Source organism: Alligator mississippiensis, chromosome 4 (genome assembly GCF_030867095.1).
Source record: "Alligator mississippiensis isolate rAllMis1 chromosome 4, rAllMis1, whole genome shotgun sequence".
NCBI lineage: Eukaryota > Metazoa > Chordata > Crocodylia > Alligatoridae > Alligator > Alligator mississippiensis.
In genome coordinates, this window is record NC_081827.1 from 52,843,908 (window position 1) to 52,868,182 (window position 24,275).

The 24,275-nt window shown below is 45.0% G+C and overlaps 1 protein-coding gene and 1 long non-coding RNA gene across 5 annotated transcripts; one reads left to right on the forward strand and one right to left on the reverse strand.

Annotated features, from left to right (window-relative positions):
* Nucleotides 1–1,570: 1,570 nt before the first annotated feature.
* IFRD1 (interferon related developmental regulator 1) lies at nt 1,571–18,311 on the reverse strand. Of its 2 annotated transcripts, none has more exons than XM_059725986.1 (12): nt 18,016–18,311; nt 14,062–14,166; nt 13,121–13,202; nt 12,509–12,633; nt 12,061–12,218; nt 10,565–10,615; nt 10,294–10,472; nt 10,082–10,190; nt 7,936–8,070; nt 4,534–4,662; nt 3,881–3,976; nt 1,571–2,336 (listed from the first exon to the last, which is right to left on the reverse strand). In XM_059725986.1, the coding sequence occupies exons 1-12, from the start codon at nt 18,059–18,061 to the stop codon at nt 2,247–2,249; spliced, it is 1,305 nt and encodes a 434-aa protein (XP_059581969.1). In that variant the 5' UTR covers nt 18,062–18,311; the 3' UTR covers nt 1,571–2,246. The 2 variants fall into 2 exon arrangements, with proteins under 2 accessions (XP_059581969.1, XP_059581968.1); XM_059725985.1 differs by having other exon boundaries at nt 13,121–13,205; nt 18,016–18,310.
* LOC106739320 (uncharacterized) lies at nt 18,256–21,905 on the forward strand. 3 transcript variants are annotated; one of them, XR_002091749.2, is made up of 3 exons: nt 18,256–18,345; nt 19,863–19,990; nt 20,760–21,905. It is a non-coding gene; the product is annotated as an uncharacterized LOC106739320 (long non-coding RNA). The 3 variants fall into 3 exon arrangements; XR_009461576.1 differs by lacking the exon at nt 18,256–18,345 and adding an exon at nt 18,616–18,950 and having other exon boundaries at nt 19,844–19,990; XR_002091748.2 differs by lacking the exon at nt 18,256–18,345 and having other exon boundaries at nt 18,957–19,990.
* The last annotated feature ends 2,370 nt before the right edge of the window (nt 21,906–24,275 follow it).

The following is a 24,275-nucleotide window of genomic DNA, read 5'->3' on the forward strand; positions in this document are numbered from 1 at the left end:
ATCAAGGACCTCATTTGCAGGCTCCAATTAATCACCATTTCTTGTCTGCTCTCCTGCACTTTCAATACCTCACAACACTTTTGGTCAGGCCTGCTCTACAACACTCCTTGCTCTGACCCTCTCTTCTGAGTAAACAGAAAGTATCCTTACTTCCTGGCTTGCCTCTTATATGGTCCAAAGACAAGACAGAACCATGAACACTGAGTTTTCCTAGCTTAGGGGCTCTTGGGAAAAATAACTTCAACCTGACAATATGCCAGCACCAGTAGGGGCCTTATGCTGTATGTTGGGAAGATGCACTGAGGAGGGGCTCACTACAGCAGAGAAAGTGGGGTGGCAGTGGGAGATGCCCACAGGGCCATGGCAGCAGCAGGGCTTGCTCAACAGCAGTGAAGCTTTTACACTGCTCACATAGCAGCAGGCCCAGGAAGCCTGTGCACTTTTGTGGAACACAGCCCACTCAGCATGCAGCATTTAGGTTGGACAGACCAAACCTAATTAGCTTGCAGTTAACATTTGCTTATTGCTAAAGCACAGCTACAGAATAATTAGCACAATCTTCCACAAGTTTGGGTCTACAAGGAAATTGGTTCAGCAAGTTAGACATTGTTTTAGACTGACACAATTAGAATAAGTATTCAGAGCTAGATTGGCTTAGGAATCTGAAATAGTCTTAATGGACTAGCAAGTGTTATTTTTGTTGCATGTTGGAAAGTGTAAAACTGTTACAAAATGGAAATGTCACACATTGTGCTGGGCCAGACATTCAGGGGTTCACTGCTATGTATGGGGAAAAAAGTGGTACAAGAGCATTGGCAGCACAGAGGCCATAACAGTGCCCTGCAGCACTTCCCCCAGGGCCAGCAAGACATGAAGCATGGTGCTGATTAGCTATCCTGTCAGACTCACCACTACCCACAGCCAACTCGCACCAGGACTGCAAAGCTGTCGTGTAGTTAGAGCAACTTCTTTTCTCCCCAGATCCTCACCCCAAGCCCAGAATGAATCCAAACAGGCCCCAATACCCACTATTACAACAGAGGCTGGAGCTGCTGTCCATGTTCCTCCATGACAGGAGTCATAGCTTACCCCTGCCTCCCAAGACTACTTTTGAGAACAGAGCAGTGCACTGAAAGCAGTGGAGGACTAGCTACCCCTTGCGACATTGTGCGACTGAGCATTGTTGCGTGTTAGTTTTTTGCTATACAACTAGCAGTTTCAACCCACAACTTGTCAGAGGTTTACCTTCCCCCCCAATAAATCGTTAACATCCAGCATGTTATTTGTTGTATAAAAAACAAAAAAAACCAAGCAACACATTCATTGAGTTGATTGTTCAGAATTACTGAGCTCTGGTAAGTTTGAGTACACATATGGAAAGAATGATAACCAATGTATATAGTTTTTCATGTATAGAATCTAATTGCTGGTGATAACCTTAGAAATGTAAAAGTAGTCTTAGATTTGGGTAAATACAGTATATTTAAAGTGGTAACATCAGACTTTAGCTTCATTTGCTCACTTTTGCTTTCAGAAATGAAGAACAGCCAACCTTATTCAAGAGAGAGAGTTTTGAGTGAGAAAGATCTTTATTCCAAAGGTTAAGCAGAGTCTTATACAGAGTATGTAGAAATCTGTGTGTCAAATTTAGGCAAGTATGTTTTTGCTACTACTTCATTAAACTGCTGATAAGCTGGACTTTATGACCCCTGTACAGGGCAAAGTGTGACCCTACTAGACAATTTCAGTGTCCATCTGCCAGTTTAAAAAGGATTAAAATCCATCAAGTATTATTTTATGAAGCAGCAGCTCTTCCAGAAGCATATCCATCTTTGTACATTACTCCTATGGGGAATTTGCTCATTTGCTTTAGCAATCAAGCAAAGGAGCTGAAATCATACTGTTTGGGCAGTCTAATCCATTTAAACTTTCAACACCATTGAAAATTGGGCTGTTATAATATATATACTAAGTTCATAAGTGATTCAGCCAAGTATTACAAAATTATTTTCACCCATTTCAGATGAATCCTATATACATGCACAACAGATACCCAAGTACACAATTAACATGCATTATATTTACAGATACTATACATTAGACATAATCCCTGTGCAAGGAAGTGTAAACTATGTGGCTATACAAAGTTAAAAAAAACCCAACAAAATAACCTCATTTGGAAGTCAGCTACATTTGAGAAATTAAATTATAAAAGACTTCAAACTTGTAACCTAAAGAAAAGGTTCCTAGAAAAATTCAACCACATCTGCTCTTTTGTCACGACATTTGCTTCTAGCCTTTGTTCGAGCCTTGAACGCTGCAGAGTTGTACAAGTGCTAAAAAAATGGAGAGAAATAGCAAAAGTTAATAGAAAAGTTAAGAAAAAAAAGTAACAGCTGGTATTGCTGTGGTACACAAATTCATAAGCTTAACAGGACAAGGAAGGGCACAGGTTCCAATGTTCAACTGTTAAACCAGTTAACTCAGAATGGCTATTAAATTGCATTAAATTAACTATTTCCTGCACTGTGCCAAGACTGGTGTTCAGTTAACTTTATTAAATGAACCCAACTTAAATTTAAACATGTAAAGATGCATCCAATCCCCTAACAATAACAGGTATTCATCAGTGCTTCCTTAACCCCAGCCAATGTCCATATTAGTCTTGTGTTTTTCTTCTCTTCTTTTCAGTCTGGCTGTAGCAAAGCAATGGTTAATGTTAAGCTTGTGTTTCTTCACATCTAAATTTATTCTTTTTTTGACAGATCTCTGCACAATATGAAACTATCTTCTACTCAACACTGCTCTTACGTTTTGAATTTTATTCCTAATTGGTTGTTCTTAGCTCTTACAGCATCTTGTACTTTCCTTCACTATTCAGAAGGAAAGTTTCTTAAACATCCTGGTTTGGAGGCAGAAGATTAAGCAAATTCCAAAAGTTTCCACTAAAATTATGTAAGCACTTGTGTAAAAGTTTAAGACATGAGTAGCAACTCAGGTTGCCAGTAGGTCTTAAGCTCTTAAAATTCACTTAAAACAAAGTATTTGGGTGTTTTTGAGTATTTTATTCCCTGCCTGACAATTTTACTATTGCTTTAAAACAAAAAAGTACAATTTTAGTAAAAGTGAAGTTAGTTTTGCTTCAGATATGGCACATAGTCCTAACTCACCTACTGACTGGCCTCAAAATACAGTATTTCCTTTGGTGGTATCAATTCTAAAGCCTCGATGTCTTACACCAAAAAAATTCAATGCCAAAGTCTGTCTTCAAACTAACAAAACAGCACAGCATCGGCTTACAATTATTAGTGGTTACGGTTTAAAAGATAATACACTTTCTGGTGGGAAAATTTTACTTAAAAAATGGGGAGAGCCAACTCACTGGGAGTCAGACACCAAGGTTCAAGGGGGGGGGGGGGGGGGGAAATGGGACACCACACATGGACACAACACACACCACTGGGTGTTTGGAGTTTAAACTTTTTTTTTTTTTCCTAGCATCAAACAGCAACAGCTCTAGATCTGGTTTCATGCACATAACAGGAGCTGCTAATTGCATGCACAAGGTTGGGGGGGTGGGAAGAGAAGAGGGTTGTTTTGCTACTAGAGCCACCCCCTGCCCTAGGCTGGATACAGTCCATAAAAAAGGCACCCCATAGTCCAGATACAGCGCAGGATAGGAGAGAGAGCTTAACATTCCCGTCTATGTTTTCCAGTTCTAGATCTCCCACCCTAAGAATAAACTGAAAGTGACTAGCTTGATGTTTCCTTAAGTACCACCTGTTTGAAGCTCAGTACTGAAAAGTTTGACTCAAGAAAAGAAGTTTACTATGTACTATCAAGTTAAGTGCACGTGATACGATTAGATTTAATAACATACCCTTTCAAACCGGGGTATCTTCATCGTTTTAAGGGTTGCTGCATCAAGCATTACTGGCGGCCCAAGTTCAAACACATTTCGAAGAAATTCATTTGACTAGAATTAAAAGAAAGTATCATTTAAAGTCCTCCTTATATCAGCATCTTCAAGAAATCTTCAGACACTAGATAGTTCCCATGAGCCTAGTCAGTGTTGAATTATTTCCTCCCCAACACCCATCATTTTGTCAGGGAGAGGTGAGAAATCAGTTCTTCCTTGCATAAAAATAGGACTTGGCGCACAGGCTGTTGGGGAGTCATGTGCCCCCAACACAAGGCTACTTGGACAGTTCAAGTGTTGGACATAGAAGTCATTTGGACTGATTTCATACTAGACAAAGACCACTTCTGTCTGTGAGGAAGATTTTCAAATGGCCTCTTAGAGCTGGCTAATAGTGGAGAGTAACTCTATATGAAGGGGCTTAATTTTCACTTCCATTTACAATTTTGCAGTGTTACTTTGGCACCATTCACCACATTTTAAAAAAAAAAAATATGAACATGCAGCTTAGAAAAAAAACGAGACACTGCTGATAGAAAAAAGAAAATTCTTTCATAGACTGTCAATAGTTCAAATTGCACACGCCACCACACATGAAACAAACAGCAGCTCACCTGCAAGTGATACTGCATCCCTGATCCTAGGATCTCCTTGAAGGTGTAGTATGTTAGTTTTTTAACCCAGCAGTCAATATACATACGCTCAGGTCCAAATTTAACTGTCTCTGTGGTAAAGTCACGCTCCTGTCACAAATCAAAGGAAAAAAGTCAAGAGAATAATCCTGAGACTTACATAAGAGTTACCAAGAAACAAAAAGTAGCAGAAAAAAGTTACATTAATCACTTTGAGTACATTTACTAATTAGTAAAAATTGAGAAAAACCCCAACATTACTCTTCTAAAAAACCCAAGTGTAATAGTGTAATAGGTTGATTTCACTGAGTATAGGGCAACATCTGGTGTAGTGCCCGAAGACTGGAAGAAGGCCAACGTGGTGCCTATCTTCAAGAAAGGGAGGAAAGTGGATCCGGCTAACTATAGGCCCATCAGCCTGACTTCTATCCCGGGGAAGATCTTAGAAAAGTTTATTAAGGAGGCCATCCTTAATGGACTGGCCAACGCCAACATCTTAAGGGATAGCCAGCACGGGTTTGCTGCGGGTAGGTCTTGCTTGACCAATCTCATTTCCTTCTATGACCAGGTGACCTATCACCTGGACAAGGGAGATGAGATTGATGTCATATATCTTGACTTCAGAAAAGCCTTCGATCTGGTGTCCCATGATCGTCTCTTGGAGAAACTGGCCAATTGTCGCCTTGGGTCCCCCACGATCCACTGGCTGGAAAATTGGCTCCGGGGTCGGACCCAGAGGGTAGTAATTGATGGAAGTCACTCATCGTGGTGTCCTGTGACCAGTGGGGTCCCCCAAGGCTCTGTCCTTGGACCCATACTGTTCAACATCTTCATTAATGATGTGGACACTGGAGTCAGAAGCAGACTGGCCAAGTTCGCCAATGACACCAAACTTTGGGGCAAAGCATCCACACCAGAAGACAGGCGGGTGATCCAGGCTGACCTGGACAGGCTCAGCAAGTGGGCGGATGAGAATCTGATGGTGTTCAACGCCGATAAATGCAAGGTTCTCCACCTTGGGAAGAAAAACCCGCAGCATCCTTATAGGCTCGGCAGTGCTATGTTGGTTAGCACTATGGAAGAAAGAGACTTGGGGGTCATCATTGACCACAAGATGAACATGAGCCTGCAATGCGATGCTGCGGCTAGTAAAGCGACCAAAACGCTGGCTTGCATCCACAGATGCTTCTCAAGCAAATCCCGGGACGTCATTCTCCCCCTGTACTCGGCCTTAGTGAGGCCGCAGCTGGAGTGCCGCGTCCAGTTTTGGGCTCCACAATTCAAAAAGGATGTGGAGAAGCTTGAGAGAGTCCAGAGAAGAGCCACGCGCATGATCAGGGGTCAGGGAAGCAGACCCTACGATGACAGGCTGAGAGCCCTGGGGCTCTTTAGCCTGGAAAAGCGCAGGCTCAGGGGTGATCTGATGGCCACCTACAAGTTTATCAGGGGTGATCACCAGTATCTAGGGGAACGTTTGTTCACCAGAGCGCCCCAAGGGATGACGAGGTCGAATGGTCACAAACTACTACAAGATCGTTTCAGGCTGGACATAAGGAAGAATTTCTTTACTGTCCGAGCCCCCAAGGTCTGGAACAGCCTGCCACCGGAGGTTGTTAAAGCGCCTTCATTGAACACCTTCAAGATGAAACTGGATGCTTATCTTGCTGGGATCCTATGACCCCAGCTGACGTCCTGCCCTTTGGGCAGGGGGCTGGACTCGATCTTCCGAGGTCCCTTCCAGCCCTAATGGCTATGAAATCTATGAAATCTACAAAACATTAAAGTAAAAGGTCAATCCAAGACATGTATATGGTACTCAAAATTAACGTTTAGTCATTATCACCAGCATGAACAGTTTTCCTGGCTCTCATATTTAACTATGAATTTGGGACTGCAAGTAAAGATTATGTGCACCTCAAAAGATTTCCAGAGAGCAATTCAATATGTGCTGATAGCATAATGAACTTCAAAGCTTAAGCTCCCTTATGCTGCATTTGAATTAATTCACACCATCTATGGATGTACACTGCTTAAGGGTTGCCAAAAGCCTGTGTACATGAAAAGAATGTACTTACACTTGCTTTGTGATTAAAGGTAAGGGCAGAGTGAGAACAATTATGCCAAATTAAGTAAAGGGAAAAGAAAAGGAGATACTGCAGATAGGCTGATGCATACATACTGTTCCATATATCCACTAACAGCAACTGGAAGCTACGCTTAGGAGCAGTTTTGAATGTTTGTCCATTTCTAGCAAATGGTGCAGATGTTTCAATGAATAAAGCATAATCAAGTATTTGGATTACTGTATCTATGTTGGCTACAAATGTCCAACTCGGAATCCTTAAAATTCTAGTTTATTAGGCAGATTGGAACACTCTAATCATAAACCTTGGGGCTGGTCCACACACACACACACACACAGTAGCAGGCTACAGAGTCAGGTATACCTATCCTACAAGAGCTGGAGTCTGTCGTTGAGGCTTCTTTCAGCGTGGTGTTATCTTCCAGAAGGGGGTCGCCGGCTGGTCCTTCTGGCTGGACAGGTCTGGTCGAGTTGGAGATCAAGAGGCCGCCACAGAGGGTCACTTTTCACTGCCTTTTATCTGTCCCTGACAGACTTTGGTGACTCCCCAGTTTTCAGGTTTGCCCAATCCAGGGGTCATTGACCCTCGTGGGACTTCCCCCCCCCCCCCCCCCCCCCTCCCTCCCCCCTGGTGACTACCGGACAGCATCTGTCAGCCCCACGGGTTGTCCGCATGTACATGCAGGTTTGGGAGTCCGTTGATGAATTTAGAATAGGGTTCTGGGAGTGGTCGATCTGGAGATATTCAGCCCAAAAGTTGGTCTCTGGTGTTGATTAAGCCAGGCCAGGGCTTCTAGCCCTTGATCAGTGAAGTTTAGAGTTTTCCCGGTTGTTACATTGAACTCAATAGAAGACAGCTTCCAGGTGATAATTGCTGCCTGCTTCAATGTTACACATTCAATCACTGATTCACTCACTCTTTCAGAGGCCAGCCTGATAAAGGGAAAGGCAGTTTGATTCCTGCCCTTAACAATGTTGCAATGTATAACTTACTAAAACACATTTAGTTGAAAGTTGAAAGGTGAGGAGTATAAAATATAAGCTACAAATGCCATGGCACACAAATAGATAAAAATACCAAGCTACAAGGGGAGACACAAAATGCACACATACAAATTTTAAAACACAATTCCTTATCTTAAAGTGAAAGAAAGAGGAAGGAAGAAAGGTAGAAAAAGAAACATATCCAAAGAAGGGAGAGCAAATGCAGGCAAGAGGAAAAGGGGGCTTTCTGCTACATCTACAATGTGTGCAGCTTGGTACATTCCACAGATCAGTCTTTATAAGTCACTGCAGCATACCTCTATAGCTCTGAGGACATCTCTGAAGACAGAGCGCTGCTTTCTTTTATCTACTTTAGCACGGTGCTTGTTTCCATCTGTAGCCAGAGACCTTAGTTTTTGTGACAGAAGTTCCATGTCTTCATAAAAGAAATCCTGGCCAGAGAAAAAGGTAACATTTCAGTTTCTCCATATATTTTGCTCATACTACAACAAGGCCATTTAAAGTGTCAGAACTTGTTATTCCCCATGTATTCTTATTTAAGAGAAGACAGGGTAGATTTGCAGCTTACAGACCAACTAAGTCAGCTATGCATACATAGCATAAGCTTTCACAAGCTCAAACTCCTATCCAATTTAGCTGGTCTTCAAAAGTGCAAGTCTACCATGCCTTCTGCCCAATGTCAGACTAACACTGATAATTACCTCCCTCTACGTAACTATAAGAAATATATCAACACTTCTTTACAATTGGAACTACAAAGTAAATATACTATAAGACTTGAAGTGACTAGGGTCTAATTTACCCAAGTGACATCTTCAGTGCCCCAAATTAACAATTATTAACAAGCAAAGCTTTCTCTGCTCAACTTCCTGTTCCATAATTAAGGGGCTCCTTCAATTTGTCAGAGCCTGTAAGTTAAGTTTCACCATGTCATAGGGCTCTGACACAGGGAAGGAAAATATTTGTTGAGATGGAATTCTTATTTTAGGGGTGCAGGTGGATTGTTAAGGAGTACTGGCAGCCAATTTACCAAATGTAATAAAATTCATTAACTGTAGTTTTGGAAAGGGAGTCTAGGAATAGTCCCATTCCTGCTATAACTACTGGAAATTCCAAAGGCCTAATGCAGCAGTTTTAACTTCTTAAAGATTAATTTTATGCAAACTTAGTCATGAACCATCTATTACGTTTTTGAACTGGGCCTAGCAGCACTAAGGACTTCATCTTAATTGCAATCCCCTGTAAGTACTGTACTCAGTACCTTTTAAGTTAAGAATTAAAAGAAAACATTTTGGTTGCTTGCAGCTAGTCTAGCTCAACAGTCAAGGATCAAGTCTGACATTCATTTTGATAGACCCAATCATTTTACTGTCACCCTCTCTCCAAAGTGACGTCCACAATTGAGACTTGAAGTCAAATCCCTATTTAGAAGGATAACAAAAGCAGTACACTGTTTAGAACTATGCAGACTAAGTACACTGTGCATCCTGACTCATTTACAGTTATCCTTTCCCTGTTGGACAGCTTTCTAGCTTGGTCAAGGCTGATCTGCTTTGCCAGGAGCCCTTCTGGCAGCCCTCCCAAGCTGTGCCCAGTATTTTCTTCTGTGCTGTCAAAAAAAGTTAAGAAATAAGGTATATTATTCAAATGCAATAAGAACAAGCAAGATTGTGCTAAGTATTTAGTCTCTCAATATTAACTTTCAGACTAGTTTAAAAGGGGCATTAGGAAAGCAAATAATGCTAGTCTTGCAAACCCTAAGAAGAGTTAACTATTCACATCATGTTTTGAAAAGGAAGTCTCACCTCCTAAAGTTAAACTGGCTCCAATCTACACCTATAAAATTGCTCAGTAAGAGAATTAAGTGGATTTTTATAATGTAAGGATTAACCAGTCTATTCTTGGGAATAGTTTAAAGCATCAAGAAAACAAAGCCACATACAAGTCACTTACAGTAATCTCAAAGAGTACACTGCGGCTGTAATAGCATCCAACTGTGCTTCTGGAACTCGGTGGTAAGCATGAAGGGTTCAGTGGCAAGTATTAAAATGTTCTCTCCCCCTGCCTCCAATAGTTTATTGGTACCTGACATTTACATAATTTTCTTTGCATTGTAACTCCCTCTCAAACTGTTACTTAGAAAGCCTGTACGTTGTTTTGAAGCTGAAATTGCTTAACTAGTTTTCCAGAGACCCTGGACTATAACCTAGAGGTAGCAGGATGGTTTTTGTAAGCATCTTTTCCAATTCAGATAATAAATGGAAGCAGAGTATAACTATCCTAAACTGTTCTGAAGTCTTATTGATTGTACTGAAGTAATTTTCCACCCAGAATACAGCCAATAGATACAGGGGACTTAGTCATTTATTTGGTACAATATATGACAACTGCAACCATCATTCCAATGCAAGAAAAGCATTGAACTTAATTCAGTAAACTTACAGCATCCATTTCTCGTGCTAGTTCAAATAGAAGAGCCAATGTTTCCCCAGCAGCTATTCTCATGTTGACATCATCACAGGATAACAGGCTTGGAAGTTTGTGTAAATGCCTAAAAAATAGCTATGTTATTTATATATAGAAGTATTTTGTACAATGAAACAATGCAAAGGTAAAACTGATCACCAGGTGTTGTTTTCAGGAAAGGCACGCACATTTCAAGTTTTTTCTTCACTTCACTCACTGGGCAGATTGTCAACAGCAGTGTCCATGTGAGAAGAGCATTGATGTGTAGCATTGTGCTGTGAGTACTGGAGATGCCATTGGTGTCTCTTTCCTTCTGATAAGATTTTGTGAATATGTTCTCCAGGCATTCCATAGTCAAGTACAGTTCCTATATTTTTTTTAAAAGAAGTGTAAGTGGCTAAAATGTAACAGTTAATTTCTATAAGAAATTTTATAAAATGTTAAGCATGTATACTTAACAGTAATATCTTCAGTGACAATGAAACAGCAAATGCCCAAGCAGGTGATACACTAGATAGGGAAAAAGAAAAGAGGTAGTCAGTGTTTTTGTTGCAGTTTTATCAGGCTTGATAATATCCCTAAACTTCATGTCATTTGGTCTGAAATACTCCAAGCTCAAACACCAAGACATGCAAGTGCCAGAAAAAAAACCCCAGAACTGCTGGGAGCAGCAGCTTCTGCTTTGAAGTGGCTCTTAGTTAATATTTTGCCATATGCAGGGAACTATTCTAAAAGAATAGGTGGAAGTCTGTCCTTGTGTATCCGAGCTCCACCATCCCAATCACAAATTATATCTTTTCCTCAAAAGATGCAGTTCTGGAAAGACTTCTGTTCATAATTTTCCCATTTTGAATGTTCATTCCCGACAACTGTCTGCATCACAAATGTATCTACACCTGTTACAAATCAATTTCATGAATTAAGAGGCTGGCAATACACTAGGAAGCCTATTAAAAGCAAAGTTGTATAGTAAATTATCCTCCAATTATGAAAGAATTTACTACATTGACAGATCTGTAACAGCACTAGAGTCCAAGAACAAAATTAATCCAAACTGATGAAATGGACTACAGTAGAGGCTTAGTCACCGATAAGGGGCTAGTGTTCTGAGGTAATAAGCATAGTGCCCTGAGTATCCATCCATCCATTTCCCCCAGGCAAAACAAATGCTCCTGCTGAAACAAAATCTTTCAGGTTTTGACCTGAAAGGTCTCTCCAGTAAGACCATTTCTCTTACAAGAGCAAACAATTGCATTAACTGCAAAGACACAGGGGAGTTCTGCCAGCCCCTGACAACTTCCTATGCCCCCCACCCCCTCACCTTATTTGGCAGATGTTTGTATTAAAAGCCCAGGGACTGGAAGTCAGGCTTGGGAAGACTATCCCTAAACCTGGTGCCTGGCCCTCAGGCTTTAAATGCCACCCCTGCTGCCCAGCTAAGCAGCAGCTATTCCAAGCCTCAGAGTCAGGGCCAGGTCTTCTCTCCCCACTCAGGTTCCTACTCCCACAGGCTTTAAAGAGGAGACACATGCAGCAGTTTAAAAGCTAGAGCCAGCACCCAGTCAGGAAACTTGTCCCTGGCCCCACATTCCTCATGCCAGTCTTTAAATCACCCTATGTGAAGCCCATCTCCGCTGCATACAGGGCAATTAAAAATCCGAGTGGGTGCCTATTAACAGCCTGCCCCCTTTCCAGGCCCAGAAAAGAACAGACTGTCAAAGTAATGGGCTCTGCTAAGGGCAGGAGTGGCCCAAGAAGCAGTTCTCTAATGCCTTTTGACTGGAGAGCTTGACTACTGAGCTTTCCAGCGAGGGGCTGGCGCACATATTCCAGCTCCTGGGCTATTTTTCTTCTAGTAGAATAGTTTCAGAGAATTCCTTAAAAAAAAAAAAAGAGTGGACAAAGCCTTGAACAGCCATATTGTCTTTCTGCAGTCCCATGTGGTTTGTACTTACTGCTCGTCTAGTCTGGATATTAGCTGTCCCATCAGAGATTATCTTCTTCAGAACTGGTGCAAGGGTCTTAAAGATCTCCTCACTTTCGATTCCTGACCCCAGCTGCACACAAAGAAGACATGCCAACCCTGCAGCTGCACACTGTTCATCACTCTTACCTACAAATTAAAAAAAATAATACTATGCATCATTGTCCTGTGGATTCAATCATCCTCAAATGTATACAATTGAGTGACCATGTGAAATACTATTCATTTATTTATGAAAGAAAAATGGAACCCACACATTATCCAAAATTTTAGCCAACTAATGTAATATAAATAGTTTCCTAGGACAATGCCATTCATTGACCTTTGATCACTAATGTCTCAACACTGGACAAAAGAAGCTTACCTAAAAATTCAGATTCGTTCAACCTTTCCCTTTCAGTACCATAAGCATTATTTACCTTTCTTTATGCAGCGTTCAATGCTATCTGTCAAAGTCATTCTCCGTTCCAAAATAAAATCAAAGAGTATTTTGGAAGTCAATGCATTTTTAAGACCTTCAAGAGCTGCTTGCCTCGTCTTTGCACTGTTGGAAGGAAAATAAATGGATAAAACTGATACAGAGAAGTTACAACAACAATTAGCTTTGCTCTTATTGCCATCTATATTATGCACTTATCTAGCACTTTAAAGTATGTAGTATTCTTATTTGCATATAAAAACAATGATCAGGTGCCTGCCCTGTCTTTTGGGCAGACCAATTTAAGTTAAAACTTGATTTATTTTCTTTTGACAATTTTACTCTAGAAGAGAAATAAAGTTCATGTTGGAGACTGTCACAATAAATGCTTTTTCCTTCGCACTGCCAAACCTTGATAATCTACCTGCCCAGGAAATTGTACACGCCATTCTTCAGGTTGCAATTTTATTTGACACTAAATTTGATTGATGGGCAAACAACTGTACAAGGCTAATTTATCAGGACATAGCACAGCTTCCTCACTGAAAATTTGTATTTGAAGTCTAACAAGCCCCAAATTTAAGTCTGAACATAGCTTTCAAATATACCATACCTCTTGTCCAATGTAAGGTCAATGAATCCCTTCAACTTGTACTCCAAGTCTTCTTGAGTTGCTTCTTCTTCAGCTTCAGGACCTACTATAGATAAGATAGCTTTATACAAGTGACCATTACATTAATTACGTTTAAAGTAGTTAACATATGAAATGCCATGTTATGTAGATTTTTAAAAAGGATTAAATCTAAGTATCAAACTTAAAACAAATGTGATAATTTAAGCTTGATATCATGGTATCAGGGGACTTAGCTATACAAGTTTGGAATGTTAGAGCTACAGAATGACACCTTAGTCTATTGCATCACAGTGTCTCTCTGGCAAATGCCTTTGTTGGCCAGGTGGCTCTGATTAATTTGTATATACAGATTTCAAACTCAGAACATGGACCATGAATGCAAAAAATTTTTTTCGTTACCTGTAATTTTGGGACAGCAAGGCAAATAGAAAGAGTTTCCAGTATGCTTAACCTTTCATTTTGTAGTTATAGTGTATTTAGAGAAGTTGTGGCAAGGTTTTAAAAATTGCTTGTGAAACCTATATCACATTTCCCAATATCTACTTTGAAATTACAAAACACAAACCAGAGCAATTAGTTTTAGGCTTAAAGAGAATTTTGATTCCTTGCAGAGGAGAGGGGAGCTCTGAACCCCCATCTCACTTTATACTTTGATTAGGAACTCGTGGGACAAGAACCATTTTTGTCTTGTGTTTATACAGCTCCTACCACAAAAGGGTCCTGGTTTATGATTTGTACATTGTGATTAATGTACCTAAAACAGATTAAATTGGTGTTCTGCATTTCCACTTCAGTAGAAAACTAATTAAAGTGCAACAGCTGTCAAAGATACAGCAGTCTATGTTCAACAGAAGTCATGTTTGCACCTTCTTTCTGAAAAAGCCTTCAGTGAAACATACAGATAAAAATCAAGTACATACCATCCTCAGTGAAGCTAGCAGGGTCGCTAAAACCACTACAGTGGCTCATAGTCTCAATTGATGCATCCTCATCACTGAAAGGCTGCACATTTCTGTGCTGACCACCTGGGGGGGGGGGGGGGGAAGACATGAATAACTTTCATACCAGGGAAAAGAAAAACAAGTATTCCACAAGTTACTCCCTCTCAGACTCCCATGTTGCCTGATCCAGGAAACGTTATAGAGAAGTCTCTCTCCATCCAAAGCTTTTTCTGTTCTCATCACTAGAAGACTAACACTCCTAACACCCCCCCGTTAAGTCACACCCTGCTCTACTCGAGAGTAATGCGTCATGCAATAGGTATAAAAAGTTGCTCTTAAAGAGCTAATGGTCAGGAAGGTACAGAACATACAACAGTGACATTTAAAAAATATGAAGGCATAGCATCTCCACAGCCAAGGTTATGTCCAACTATTGAGAGCACAATCAAATGCAAGCATTGCTTATGTCTAAATTTAGAACCAAATGCATTCCATGTACACTATCAAAAACTATTTCACTGGTTATAATCTCATCTTAACCAATTTTAGAAACAGACACAAATAACATTCTTAACAGCAAGGGCAAATAAGTCACTGGAACTATTTAAGGAGAATGATAGATAACTTCCATCTTCCAACATATACTATATGCCTAAGTACAGGGATAACTGGACAAAGTGTCTTTAGTACACCTAAAGATCTCTTTTAGTTCATCTCTTCTGGCCTTAAATTATGATTTTGGGTCGGTGGTGGCCTAAAACAGTCTTGACAGCCTCTGAAGTTGTATCATTACACAAGTTCAAACAGGCCTTTTAATAATAAAGCAACACACCAAACACTTTCTGGAGTATATTTAGCTATAGCTTATAAAGAAAGCCAATAAAAATAAAAAGAGAGCCACAGTCTCAGACTGAACACTACAGTCACAGTCTGATGTCACTGACATTGCAATACATCAACAAAAAATCCATGGTGTTGCTACTCACTAACTTTCCAGTAGTATTTCTGGAGTGGGCACACAAAATGCAGCATGAATACCAATATGCGATGGCAGGTTGCACAGTTAGTTTTAATATTCACAGAAGCCAGATTTCTACTGCCAGAGAAGTGACCACATTATAAGTCATTGCCCCTGCCCATACTCTATTTCTTAAAATGTTTCTACAGTAAAAGCCATGTTAAACTGGCATTTTACTGAACAGAATACTCTATTAACCAGAATTTCCAGTATCTCCCAAAACAAATCCTCACTTGGGCAACTGGAATCTTTGCCAAGTCTATCCAGCATGAACATCAAGTATTTCTGTTGCTTACATTAGTTATTGACACTGCCGACAGAGGAGCTGCTGGGAATCTGCAGGGGAAGGGGAAAGGGATCTGCGCGGAGCAGGGTGGGCTGGGGCCAGTATAACTCTCAGATAACCAGAATTTAGATAACTGGCACCCCCTTATCCTACTCATGCAGTATAACAAAGATTTATCATACTAGTTTAGGAACTCTATGCAATCAAAATTTATTTTATGCATTGTAAAGTGTCAACACTTACGGCAGTGAATACAAATGCATAAGGAAGGGATGGGCAATTATTTTGGGTGGAGGGCTGCTTATGGAGTTTTGGCAAGCCATTGACTGCCACATGACAGGCAGCCAGGGACAGATAAATATTAATTTTCTCAATTTTTTAGGGGTCCCACAGGCCAGATAGGATGGCCTGGCGGGCCGCATTTTACCCACTCTTGGCAATAAAGGTCCTTCCATCAATATATAGCAGAAACACCAATCCTGTAAGCAACCAAGAGGATGCCACCAGCTGCAGAATGTTAGCTACCAAGGTGCACTGGATGTGTTCTTTCCTATTTTTTAATACACTGCTCCCCTTCTAGAGCAGTGGCTGCCACCCCTCCAGAGGGCAGCTGCAGCCTGCCCCAAACAGATCCAGGGGCACATGCACCCCCACCCCACAGGGAACTGGCAGCCCCCCCAATCTCAATTGATGTCTCTCCAGCAACAGAATATTTAACTCCTATTTTCACTAAGCCACCAGGGTCTTGCTACTGACCCAGATGTCCATTGTGCTGCCTCATTATCACTGAACCAAGCAACACAAACTGCACCATGCAGGGTACATTCAGATACTCCTTCACCAGTGCCATGCCTACATTTCCTGCCTACAGTAAGTACAGCACCCTTCTGTCATCTACACTGGTCAGATGAAGCAATCCCTACATAAAAGAATGAGTGTACGTAGATCTGACATCCGTTCCAGTAACCCAGAAAGGCACATGACAGAACGCTCGCTTTCCTGGACATTCCATCATTGACCTCTAAACAGCTGTCCTTACATTAAAAAAAAGCTGGAATGTAAAATTACAGACTAAGTCACACAGGCTGGATTGTTTTAACAGAGGTATCAACAAGGGGCTATGCTTTATCCTAGTGGTACTCAACCTTTTTGGCCAGTGGGCTGGACAGGCAGGTGGTATGCAGGCCAGATCCAACCAGTGGTCCTGATCTGGTGCCCAGGGTGGTCACTGTGGGATCTCATCCAGCTGTAGGGTCAGTGGGAGCAGCCTGCCTCCATCTCATCTTGCAGGTGGAAAGGGGGTTTGAGACCAGACCCAGGGGGGTACTGGACTGGGGCTAACTCACCATGTTGGGCTTGGAGCTCAGCAAAGGAGAAAAGGGGGCTGTATTAATGGACACAACTTCCCTGCTCCCAATTTCCCAACCTACAGGGAGCTCTGTGGGCCAGATAATACAACTCTGCAGGCTGCATGTGGCCCAGAGGTCAGAGGTTGAGCACCTGCCCAATCCCATTAGCTGGATGAGTGGCTCCCTCCAGTAATTTATCTGAATTGACCTAAGCAACCCTCGGATTGCCTTTCAGCAGCATCTCCTCCCCCTGTCCCTTTCCCATCCAGATAAAATCTTTCCTTTCTGCTAATCCATTTGCAGCACCTGAAGGAGACTGGTGCCAACTGTGGAGAGCCCAGGTGCTGCCAAGCCCCACATCACTGCTGCCGGACTGTAGTGATTCAACAGAAAGGTAGTCACTGGCAGGCTTGCCTGGGAGCTCTGAAGTCTTCAGGACAGGCTGGACTTGGTGCCTAAGCTCTGAATCACAGCTCAGGAGCCCCAGAAGGGTCTGACAAGCTCATGACTAGGTTCACCCAGGCCCAGTCCACAGAGACTACAAGTTAGTGGCCCAGCAAGTGAGGAAAGGGCACAAGGTACCAGCTTTCCAAAGGCAATGCTGCCCGTCCTCAGCTTAAGCCCCTGCTGGAAGGGGGCAGCTCTACCAGCCAGGCCTTCTCCGACCCCAACTCGGCCTCCCACAGGCCCCAGGGCAGACCTGGCCCCTTGCTGCCCGGTGAGGGGGCCTGGGCAAACCTAGTCAGGAGCTTGTCAGAACCTCCTGGGGCTCCTGAGCTGTGATTCAGAGCTTAGGCACCAAGTCCAGCCTGTCCTGAAGACTTCAAAGCTCCCAGTCGAGCCTGCCAGGGACTGCCTTTCTGTTGAATCACTACAGTCCAGCAGCAGTGACGTGGAGCCTTTGGCTCTCCACAGTTGGCACCAGTCCCCTGCTTCAGGTGCTGCAAATGGAGTAGCAGAAAGGAAAAATTGTATCCAGAAGGGAAAGTGACAGGGGGAGGAGATGCTGCTTTAAAGCAATCGGAGGGGCTGAGCCAGCGCGGGCCTCTCATCGGCCCTGGAGCCGCCCTTCCCCCTCCACCGCGGCGCCGCGCGGGAGGCCGCAGCCAGGACCACGCGCATGCGCGGAGCAGCGCGAGGGGCCGTGCCCAATGCGGGCGCCGGTCAGACGAGCCGAGCCTAGCCGAGCCGAGCCCGGCGGCCGGACGCGCTCTGCCGCCCCCCCCCCCCCCCCGCATGGAGCATCACGGGAAAGCCGCCCCTCCCCCCGCGGCTCTTACCGGCTCCGCGCCCGGGGTTGCCCCCGCGCTTCTTGGACTTGGGCATGGCTGGTAGCGCCTGGCTTGACTCGGCTCGGCTCCCCCGGCCCCACTCCGGGTATCGGCGCTCTGCTCCCCGCGCGGGCCGCAGCGACAATCAGCCGATAGAGAAGCAGGAGCGCTTTTTACTACAACGTCTGTGTGCGGCTGGCTTAGTGGGCCGAGGCAGCGGAGGGGATTGGCGGCGGCAGGCGATGGACGAGGCGGAGGCGGCAGAAATCCCCGTGGAGGCCCGCGAGCGGAATCGATGCATTTTTCTCCTATCAGGCACCTGGAGCTAAAAGCGTAGAGGTGGCGCCGACGTGGCTTTTATAGCCGGCTGGGCGGAGGGGGGCGGGGCCTGAAGAGGACCAATGGCCGAGCGCGGGCGTCAGCGCTGACTCATACGCACGGGGCGCTGACCGTGCTGCCGCGTGGCCTGCTGGGAGCTGTAGTCGACACCGCCCTCGGGTGACCGCAGAGTCGCGGCACTGCATGCTGGGAGTTGTAGTGCGGGGCTCTACAACTCCGGAGTGCACGCCGGGAAGAGAGGGTTCAGCTTCCCGCAGTCATTGGTAGATGCCGGGGCTTACGTCACCCCCCGCCTCCCTTATGCCCCTCCCCTCGTCCTCGCCTGACCCGGGGAGGGGTGGTCCGGCCGGGCTTCGCTGCAGCTGCAGGCTCAGACACCGAGGGCGTTGCCCAGCAACCGGGGAGAGGGGGTTGGCCGCGCGCTCTTCGCTCCCGACTGTGACGTCACGTCCAGCGGGGCAAGGGGCGTGTGAGAAGCGGAAGACTGTGGCCACACATTGGGCTGGGAAATGTGGGGAGACGGCCCGTGGCACCATAGCTCGGCGAGGGGCAGGGGCTTCCTTGGGGGCGGCCTTTAATGGCCCGGCTGAAGATTTGGGGTAGAGGTAGATAAGCTTTTGAATCGCTCTGTCCCAGGTACCTGCTTCTCCAATGCAAAAGATAGGCCCTGAGAATCAGAAAATGAAGGTTGGAAGGGCCCGCAGGAGCTCATCTAGTCCAACCCCTGCTCAAAGCAGGACTGGCCCTACCTAGATCATCCCAGCTAGCCAGGTCTTAAAACCTCTAAAGAATGGTGCTTTTAAGCTCTCAGGGTAGCCTGTTCCACTGCTTTCCTACCCTCCTAGTGAGAGTTTTTCCTAATATCTCAGCTTCCCTTGCTGCAACTTGAGACCATTGCTCCTTGTCCTTGTTTCTGAAGCAAAACGCTTGCCCCTTGCAGAATTTCTGGACCACCTCTGTGTTACACCCAGGGTGACTAGGAGCTTTTTTATCTAGAGAAGTACAAGAGAAGCAACTATACACTGATTTATTGGGATATTATCAATGAGGCAACTTTACCAAGAGCAGCTAAATACAGCAAAGAAAATATAGACATGTTCACTACTGGGTGGTGAGGTCTGAGGGCCCTCAGAATCTTGTCTTCAGGGCTTGAGGCAAGTTCCAGACTCGCACCTCTCCCTTTTATACAGTTCAGGAGTGTGGATCATGGTCCTTATTTCATGCACCCCTATGCAAATTAAAGCTCAGTAGCAACCAGCTATAAAAGTTAGTACAGATTTTTTTAGGTCTAACTTTATAACTGGTTGGAGCATGATATGATAGGTACTTTGCATGTGTAGATGATCTTAAGGTAATTGTGCAGTTAACCAGGTAATTGAGCAATACCTGTAAGGTGTAGAGGAGCCCTATGTTCACCTTACTAGCGTTGGGTGTGATCCCTGCGCTTTGCATCTCAACTGCCTTGAAACTGTCCCTCACAATCTGTTTCTCTCACAAGATAATCATTTTGAATGCAGACTGACCTGCTTCTGAAATCAGAATATCTGGAAGAAGGAATACAGTGACACAACAAGCACAGCAAGGAGTGAGGAGTGTTCATGGCTCCCCAGCAACAGCTACAAGGTCATTCTTGCACTACCACAAGGTAACTTTGAACATTATTTGTGTTCCTTTAAATAAATAAGTAAATGCTAGTTTTCCACTCCTGCATTTCCAAGTATTAACACTGAAACAACTATAAAGCCTTATGGAAAAGAATGACAAAAGTATTTGGGGCTTATCTAGTTGCACATTTTTATTAATACATTTCAGTTTAACTGTTTTTTTCCCACTTTTTGAGCATTAATATGTTTTCTGTTGGAACTGTGGTTCTTTGGAGGATTGTCTGCATATTTACCTGTGTGGCATCTGCTGTTAGGAAACTTTGTAAGCCTGCACATGAATGCAGATCCTTGCAGATTGGGAACCAAAGTTGTATTAAAAGCACCGTGCAACTTCACTTCCATTCATTTACAGTCCTATGAGACCAGAACAACAGAGAGGAAGTTTGGGAAGTAGTATAAATATGCGGAAGCAAAAGTATAAAAGTGTTTCAGTCATTATGGTGTGGAAGTTCAGAGAGTGGTACAACTTCCTTAGAATGAGTTCTTGTTAAAGAAGTGTAGCATCGTGAGGATTAGGTCCATATTAGGTCATAAAAGTAGTACTGGTTAAATGTGTGACGGAACGCTGGGTATCAATTCTGCAGATTTCTATGAGGGAAATGATTCAGCAGCGCCTCTAGTGCCATTTTAGCCTGGCCAGACTGTACTCTGAAATCCTTCTCTTATCCTTAGTCAAATAAGACAATAATGATAAGCAATGTGTTTTTCAGTATATAGGATAGAATTAATGATAAGCAATGTGGTTTTCAGTATATGTGTTTTAGAAAGAATGCTACCAGATTGGCACCATGATTCAGATGGAATTTGGACTCCACTTTTGGCATATACTTGTGAAGAGAACAGGTGTCCATGGGGTAGGATGAAAAGCTCAGCTGTTAAAGCCATCAACTTCCTTGCTCTTCTTGCATACCTAATTTCAATTAAAAATGGTGGTCAAAACCATTATATCCTCTGAGCATTTGAATCACTTTTTAACAGTGGCGAGAACAAAACACAAAGGGCGTGGACATGCCTGCAGGCTCGTGCACTTGCAGCAGCTCAAATAGGAGTGGCATAAATTTGTGCCAGAGTTTTTTGCCTTAGCGCATGTGCTTGAACATGCACTTTGGTGTGGAGCGAGTTGTGCCACTTGGAGCAAACTGACCCTGCCCAGCTCCTCCTGTATCTTCAACCAGGGGGAGCTAGAGGCTGTGGGGTGCTGGCCTCAGCAATATAAAAACCTGCTCTGGCGAGCAGCTCAGGGCTACTTGCCCTCGAGCTTCTGAGGCCCAGCCATTTGGTATCTGGGGACACTACCCCTTGCGCCAGCTGCACTGCTGAAGCAGCCCTAACCTGGAGTGGCCCCTGTAACTTCTACCCACTGCAGAAGTTTGGCACTGGGGGCTGCTGACTGTGACCTGCTGCCACCTGCAACAGCATCCGTTCTCTTAGACCTGCAGCCCCATGGCTACGCACCTGCCAGACCCAGATGGGGTGCCCCTGCTCCGCCATCTGGGCAGCTATCACTAAGAAGATGTGCTCCTTGCAGTGGCCCGCTTTGAACTATCAAACCATGTCCTTTTGGGCCCAAATGGCCAAGAGGTCAGCCATCTCATCTGCCTTCCAGCTGGGTCCCAGTGCTGGCTCTGGACAGGTTCCTCTTCCCAGGTCACGCCACTTGTCTCACCAGCAGAGATCCTGGTGTTCCCTGTTCAAACATTGCAAAATCGTTGATAAGAAAGCCAAATTCTCTCATTAAAATACCCAAAGTAGTGTTCTTTTGCTATTAAAATGAAATGCCACTGTATAGAGAGAGATCAATTGAGCAATGTTTTATTGATATATTTACATGTTTAAAGCAAATTGGAAGCCTACCAGTGCTTCTATCATCATAATAAAATGGATTTTAAATATCTATACACTTTGGCATTTACTTTTTGGGTTTTTTTGTCATAGAAAAATCAGGGCTGGTCTTACCCCTTTCACTCACCAGGACATGCAGCGTTGAGCAGCACTGATAGGCCGGTGCCCTGCCCCTACCCTTGCCCCTCACAATCAACTCACAGCCCTCCCACCCCCAGTCCCTTCACTCCTGACATGCAGCCCCTGCCTGCCCCCACTAGTTCTCTCTCAGCCACAGCTCTGTCCCAGCACCAGGACATGAGTTCAGTTGCAGCTGTCCTACCATCTGTTTTGTGGCTCTGAGCAGTGCCAGCCCTTGCTTTTCTGCTCCCTGACCCATGCTGTTTCTGGGAAGCCCTCAACTGGGAATCAGGGACTGAGCTGGTCCCTTTCCTCCCAGGCTGGCCTGCACAGGCTGCTCTAAGGGGCAGGGGGGCTCTAAGCCTGGCTCTGGCGGTCTCTCCTACCCAGAATGTTCCCCCACCCCGACCCCCATATCTCTCTGACACATGCCTGCTGCCACCTCCATCTCTCCCCGCAGCCTATCACACCCCCCAAGTGGCTCCTGGGACCCAGAGCCCCCTCAAGCTGGGGCTGCATGTCCCAGCATTGGTGTGGGCGTGAGACAGGGATGCAGTGTGGCAGTTGCCCCTGCAGCTGCAGCTCCTGCCAGCAGGTCCTGTCCCATCCCATGTGGCTGGCTGAGCATGTAGAATGTGAGATTTGTGGGGTGGGTGTAGGATTACTGGGGGCGAGGTTTAGGGTGGTATGGTGCCTGTGCAGGGGGTTGGGGTTTGTGACTGGGTATGTGGGTGAGGAGTTTGTGGGGGTGGTTTGGGGGATGTGAGATTTGTGGGTGGATTGTGGGGGGTTTTGTGGGTGTGGGGAGATGGTAGGTATGGGGGAGCTGCTCAGGAGGGGTGGGTCCCCTGCTGCCCCAAGGGGCTCAGCCCCCCCCCAACTCACTGACAGCCCCCACTACAGGGCATACATGCCCCCCATAGGGCACAACCCCCCCTCACAGGTTGCACAGCCCCCCCGCAGCAGCAGCGGCCATTGGGCTGTTCAGGACCCTCCTGGCTGGCACACACCCCTGCTTCCTCTCCCCACTGTGATGCGAGGCGGCACGGCAGCACAGTGCAGCCCTGGCCACCTGGCACCGCCTGCGCCACATCACATGTGGCCATGTGCCTTTGGGCAGGACTGGGCCACTTGGGTTGTCACCCAGAGGTCAGCACCACTTGCAGGGACCATGTGTAGCACCAGTCTGGGTTCTGCTTCCATGGAACCAGGCCAGCCTGATGGCATGCAGGGCCCATGAAAGCAGGACTCGACCCAGCGTGAAGTGACATGCAATTCCTGCAAGCAATGCCAGCCCCCAGGTAACCGCCCAAGCGGCCCGGTCCTGCCCAAAAGCACATGGCCCCACACTGGGCTGGGCCTGCGCAATGTGTCACAGGCAGCTCTGGGTACCAGGTGGCCAGAGCTGCACTGTGCTGCCTCGTGTCATGGCAGGGAGCTGTGCCAGGAGGGTCCTGAGCACCCTGTTGGCGGTTGCTGCTGAGGGGGGCTGTGGGTCATGAGGGGGGGCAGGCAGGGGACCTACCCCTCCTGAGCAGCGCCCCCCCCCCCCACACACACATACATTCTCCTGCATCCACACAGGCACCTGCTCCAGTCCTGCCCACCCCCAGTCTGTACTTATGTGGGACGGAGCTCTGGTCCAGTTTACTGAGGCCTGCACCGCTCTTTGCCCCGCAAAGGAAGGCAGTGTGGCTGCCCCTTGCACCGGGTGCTGCAACATAAAGATACTCTGGCTGGCTACCAAAGCATCTCTTTGGAGAACCCCAGCCACCGGTTTCTTTAGGGAACGCTACAAGAGTGTGCCTTGCCCTGTATTTTTTTTTCCGCGGGATTCCCAGGTATCAAATTTAGAGCCTGTGGTGCATATATGCAGCACAGGGAACATTTTTTTTGTTCTGAGCGTGCTTCTTGCGGCATCTCAGACTGCTTTGAGATGCCGCAAGAGGCATGTGCAGGTTCAATTGGATGCACCCAAAGAGCTCAAAAGTTGATTTAACTGGTTAGTAGCAGATTAAGGCCCCATAATGGAGTAGGAGCCCTATTGTGAAGGTCAGATGTAGTCAGTATAACATAAACCAAATCGCAGTTCTTGGTTGGGATATAAGCTCAGAACAAGATCCCTGGATACCAGGTCTGATGATGGTAGTAGAAGAAATGGGCTCCTTTACGACATCTAAATTATTGTACATCAATTCTATCTGGATCATGCTAGACGACCTGGTATGATCTAGTTTCTGTTTTAATATATCTCATTGATCATTAATGATATTGACTGAGAATGAACATACGGGGTTGGGGTGG

Bases quoted from the DNA above. Each gene is read 5' to 3' on its own strand.
- IFRD1 (XM_059725985.1), bottom strand. From the start codon at position 18,061: ATGCCCAAGTCCAAGAAGCGCGGGGGCAACCCCGGGCGCGGAGCCG. The intron at 13,206-14,061 runs GTATGTACTTGA...TCTTATCTATAG, and splicing joins TGCTAGCTTCACTGAGGATG to TAGGTCCTGAAGCTGAAGAA. The intron at 2,337-3,880 runs GTATGTTATTAA...CCATTTTTTTAG, and splicing joins AGATACCCCGGTTTGAAAGG to CACTTGTACAACTCTGCAGC.